This window comes from Phaethon lepturus, unplaced genomic scaffold (assembly GCF_000687285.1).
Source record: "Phaethon lepturus isolate BGI_N335 unplaced genomic scaffold, ASM68728v1 scaffold24280, whole genome shotgun sequence".
In the NCBI taxonomy this organism is placed as follows: domain Eukaryota; kingdom Metazoa; phylum Chordata; class Aves; order Phaethontiformes; family Phaethontidae; genus Phaethon; species Phaethon lepturus.
Window position 1 is genome coordinate 19261 of NW_010514372.1, and position 5399 is coordinate 24659.

Consider the following 5399-nt stretch of genomic DNA (forward strand, 5'->3'; position numbering starts at 1 on the left):
CGACCCGGCCCGGAGGCCCCCAGCCACAGCTTGGTGGGCAAGCACAGCTGGTTCCCATCCACAAAGTACAAAGGATGGGCTCTATCGCTATATAATTTCCCAGGATAGGCACACCCCACTCCTACCCCCTGCGAACTTCACGTTTGCATCCGTATTCCCGACCCAGAGGGACCGGAGCGGAGCAGGGGCAGCGGGGAGCTCGGGAACCGGGGGCAGATGGTCTCCATTACCACGGGGGAGATGATATCTCAGCCCAGCTGCAAAGAATCAGGCCCTTGTCTTCTCGGCCACTGGGAGTTATTTCTCCCCTTTAGCTTTTCCTTTCTTGTTTTGCTGGTTTTTGGGGGCTGGGCAGGGGTTTGGAAGTTACTGCTGCAGCAAAAGAAGTGCACGTGCACGGGATGCGAAAGGAACGACGCTTTGGGGGCTTGTTGGGTATGTGGGAAGGGGCCGGGGGGCTGCTCTGGGATGGACAGGGCCGGGCCACTGCGCACTGGGGCTGCAGCCCGGGAGGGCCCGATCCTGGACAACCTTCTGCAGTACAGCGAGGTGGACGACCCGCTTTGGTCCCTGTGCATCTCCCGACGGCTCCACCAGCTCCTCGGGGCCAGGACCTGAGCGCAGCCCCAACTCCAGCCGCAGCTTTTGCAGAGTTCCCGGGGCTGTGGGCACCAAAACAGCCCCGAGATGAGATGGGCTGGGCTGTGGGGCTGTTATGGGCAGCTGGCGCTGGTTTGGGAGGAAACTTCTGGGGTTTATTAGCTTTTAACAGCCCTCTGAGCAATCCTTGTTAGACGTTAAGTGGAAGGGCCGTGTCCAGGACTCACGTGGGTGAGTTCTGCAGCTTTATTAGCAGCCCTCACCCTGCTGATTAAAGGGAACATCCCTGTGGAGCCTGGATCCCTGCCCCGATTGCACAGCTCTTCCCCTTCGTGGGGAAGCAATCATCGTCCTCCAGCACGCACAGGCTCTGATGAGCATCCAGCAAAGAGCCGGAATGAGGATGCTGGGATGAGCAACTGGCTTGGGTTGGAGAGGTGGAGCTGGTCCTGGACGGGATGAGCAACCAGCTGATGTTGGATATAGGGTACTGGTCCTGGACCATCAGTCACCTGCCTGCTCTCCTGGCACCAGGGAATGCTGGTGGCTGTGGAGGCAGAGCTGGGTGGTTTCATGGAGGGGATTATGCCTGCTGTGGGGCTCTGTGCCCCATTTAGCTGTTGTTTTCCTGTAGCCATCACAGACATGAGGTGACGGCACCTAGGGAAGGGTCCCCTGCCCCGGGATGCTCCAGGGTGCAAGAGGGACAATGATCCCAAAGCCACAGCATTCCCTGGTGCTGGGAGAGCAGGTAGGCAAGAGGACCCTCCCATCCCCAGGTACCACAGTGCTGGTGGCCAGGGTCACCGAACACGTGGAGCCGGGAAGGTGACACTGTGTGGCTCACCACCTTGACCTGAGCGGTGGAGAAGAAGTGCTGGACCCCAGATTCCCTTGGCTGGGACCCCGGGTTCCCTTGGCTGCATCCCACCCTCTGCTTGCTTGCCTGGAGCAGGGAGGTTGGGCTGGCTCCCTAGCAGGAGACGCCAACATTGGACCCGGCACAAGCTTGGTTTGGCAGGAGCAGCTCCCCTGGCAGCTCCAGGCAGCGTCCGCAGCTCCAGCGCACGTGTTCGACTCGGAAGAGTCGCTTCATCCAGCCCTCAGATGACACCATCCCTGGGGTGAGCCAAGGCAGCTGCCTCGGCAAAGCTGCGCGACGGCTGGGAGGAGACGTCCCCACCCCGACAGCAATCGGGCTTCGTTACCAGGGCTGGTTGAAGAAGACAGCCAGCAGCATCCCAAACGAGCCCCTTGGCGAGATGCGATGCCACGCCTCCGGATCGTGGCAGGGCTGTGGACACTACTGGTGAGGTGGTTCAGGGACAGCATGAGATGTTTCCTGGCTCCCTCGTGAACCTGATGCTCTGCCCAGATCCAGGAAAACATGCTCAGGGTTTCCAGACCCCTTCTTGAGCCTAATCCGGAGCAGGTCCTGGAAGTGGGAGATTGGCCGGTGCTGAGGCCAAGCTTGTGCTTTCTGGAGGTCATTGGGAGAGGTGGCCCTGTTCCCACTCGCAGCAAGCCAGGGAAAACCCAGAGCCTGAAACATGGAAAAAACAACTTTTGTGCAGGTCCCAGCCAGCTGGCAGTGCCAAAACCTGTTGCGTCCCTGTGCAGCAGGTACCAAACGCTGTTCTGGTCTCTAAATGTCCTGTTAACCCTGTGTCTCCTACCCTGGTGCCTCTGTCCCACGCCTGAGAGCCTGGGACAGGCTGGGACACTGCTTTTCCCACCTTGGCCAACCTCGTGGTCACCAGCTTGGTTGGCCAAGGTGCCTAGAGACCTCAGCCAAGCATTGCTGCCCATGGCATCCCACCACCACAAAGTTAAAGCAGATGTTGGACCAAAATCAGACTTTACCCAGCTCTTTGCGGCTCGCTTTGCAGTGGTGAGGTGGAGACCCTTTGGGTTCATCACTTGAGAACCTGCAGTGGTCCATGTACTGGCAAAATCACAGATGAGAAGGTTTTGTTCCCTTTTGGATTTGCTGGGACTTTGGTTGTGGTTGCGGTGGTTTTGGTGATGTGGAAGCGGGGCGCGTCCCCCCAACCCCATCTCCACCAGGGACCAGCATGGCATGTAGAGAGTTAGTTGGAGTGTTGATGGTCATCAAGGAGGAGACCTCGGTCTGCCTGGAAACGCTTCACGCAGCAATCCAAACCCCATTTATCTTTGCATTTGAGAACTCATCGAGCATTTCCAATGGGAACGTTGTGTTTTGATAGGGGAGGAAAAAAAAAACCCCAGACACAAACCCTGGCTTTGGGAAGATGTCTTTAAAAATCTCTGAGCAGCTGCAATACAACCTTGTTTGGGAGAGCCCAGCCTCACCCTCGGCTGCCGTCCCAGCCCATGGTGAGTCATGGAGTGAGCCCAGCTGCCTGACAGTGATTTTCTCCGTCCAACCCCTTTCTCATCCCAAATAATGGGATTTGTGGTGTGTTCCTTTCGCTGGGTTTCCTCAGCCCAGGGGAAGACCTTGGCTAGGGGTGGAGGAAGAACCAGTATGGTTTGGTTTTGCTGCTGAGCTCCTTGGTCGTTCCTCTGTCATAAACCACCACCATCCCGTGCCTCTCCCTGGCTGAAGAAGAGGGTGACCACGCTGGTCTTGCCTTGCAGGAGGGTGGTGATGGGGGGAGGAAGGCTCAGCAGCCACAGAAAGCTAACCGGGAGCAGAGGGGGCAATGCCAAGGTGCGGAGGAGTATGAGCCGTGTCCCCCCACCCCAATTTGGCATTTCAGAACGACGTGAGCCTCCCCTCAAGCAGGGAGTCAGGGTCCACCCAAGCAGCATGGGCTTGGTCTGGGGTCCTGTGGCCGGGCTTGGAAGAGCCTCCCCGTCAACTGCGATCCCCTCTCATAGTCCCTTTTGGAAACTATTTGGGCCCTGGTTTTTCTGGCATCTTCCTCCTCCCATGTGGTTGCTCAGATCTCTCTTCTCATCGCAAGCCTGAGCTGTCTCTGGTCTCACCTTGATGGCTTCAGGACTGGTCCTTGCTTGGTGCCTGCCCTCCCTGCAGACTTTTAGGATGCAAACAGGTTTCCCCTCTCGGCATGACCATTGCAAGGCTCAGCCTCCTCCAACAAAACCCTGGGTTTGATGGGACCTCTCCGGCACCCTATCCAGTGGTGCTGGGATGTCCTCTGGTCACCTGGAGGTGCATCACCCAGTGCTTTCTGCAGCTGCAGGCACCATGGGGAGGGCATGGGAGGTGGTCCAAGGCAGGCAAGGGGCAGCACTTGGAGATGCCACCATGACCCCTCTGACTTCCCTCTCTCCTCCTGGCAGCAGCCACCGAGGAGGGAATGATTCGGCTGGTGAATGGCTCCGGCTCCCACGAGGGACGCGTGGAGGTCTTCTACGACCGGCGTTGGGGCACAGTGTGTGACGACGGCTGGGACAAGAAGGATGGAGACGTGGTGTGCCGGATGCTGGGCTTCCGAGGCGCTGAGGAGGTGTACCGCATGGCCCGGTTTGGCCAAGGTAAGACCCCTCCACCTCTAACCGCAACTCATCTGGCAGCAATACCTGAGGCCAGCCCATAAATAAGCCAGAGACCCCCAAAAAATGAGCCTGGAGGCATCCAGCGTGTCACCCACGAGCAGGACAGGGGTTGCGGTGGACCCAAGAAGCTTCAGTCCGGTCGAGCGCCGGTTTATTCAGCACGGCCAGCCGCGGGTGTCTGCAAATATTTTGGCGTTGGCTTGCGGGACGGCGTGCGAGCACATTGCTGGCGCTGGCCCAGGCGGCTCCTTCCCCTGCTCCGGCTCCCTCGGCGCGCACGCCCTGCCGCGTGCTGACTCAGCACTGCAGAACCGTCCCAGGGCTTGTTGTTTTTGAACGAACGCTTTGGGTCTTTCAGCTGGATGTGACTTTTGAGAACTATTTTCTTTTTAGAATAACAAAAGGGAAAAAAAAAAAAAAGGAAAAGCTTTTAAAAACATAGGGGAAATGTCAGGAACGCTTTGGCAGGCCGAGGGGTGGCCTTTGGCCCCAAACTGTCGGGTTGGGGTGTTTCTGCCCATACCAGCTCCCTTTCCATGTAGGCTTTTTAACTCTTTGAGTTGCCTTCTCTCCAACTGCTCGGTGCTGCCAAGGAGATGATGGATCCCAAGAGCAGGTAGCCACCACGGCCATCATCTAGCCATGAACATGCCAGTTGGCCAGACATTCTCTGTGAGCACAACTGGACCCCTCCAAGGGTTGGTACCCTTCATATCAGCCTTGGGAGACCTCAGAGCTTGTTTCACCACCAGTGCCTTGGTTGCCCTGGAGTTCTTCCCTCTGCCTCCCATCCTGGTCCTCAACCAGTCCCGAAGCTGGTACAGCTGCTTGGGTTCCTGGCGTGCCATCATCCAGAGCCTGCGCTGGGGGATAGGCTTGACTTGGGTTGTCCCAAGAGCTGCTGCTCCTCCTCCAATGACCCCCTCAGCACGGCAATGGAAGCACCTGGATCCCCCAGCCCAGCAGGCTGCATAGGCACAGCCCCAAAGGTCCTGCCACACCACGGTGCCACCTTTGGTCATCCTTGATGGGGCAGGAGAACCCCATTGATGCCCCATCGAGCGTGATATGTCCAGTGCCTTGCCGTGGCTGCAACCCCACACGTGCTGGTGGCTGGTGTGTCTCCTGGGAGTGTTTCCTCCAGAACAGGAATTGTGCATTCCCAGGGGCTTCGTGGCCCCCAAAATCTGGGACTACCTCACTGCCACATGCCAGGTGGACTGTGCTGCACCCATCACCCGTGCAGGCAGCCCTGGGGTCTGCGTTTCTGTGGGGGCAAATGGGGAGAATCA

General features: G+C 58.1%; 1 protein-coding gene across 1 annotated transcript in view; it reads left to right on the forward strand.

Moving 5' to 3' along the window:
- SCARA5 (scavenger receptor class A, member 5) overlaps positions 1–4086 on the forward strand; it is a gene marked incomplete at both ends in the record, with an annotated part of 22946 nt that extends 18860 nt beyond the window's left edge. The window contains one exon of the mRNA XM_010292875.1: positions 3892–4086. Within this exon, the coding sequence (XP_010291177.1) occupies positions 3892–4086 (195 nt within the window). The remainder of the gene's footprint in view (positions 1–3891) is intronic.
- Between the last annotated feature and the right edge of the window lie 1313 nt (positions 4087–5399).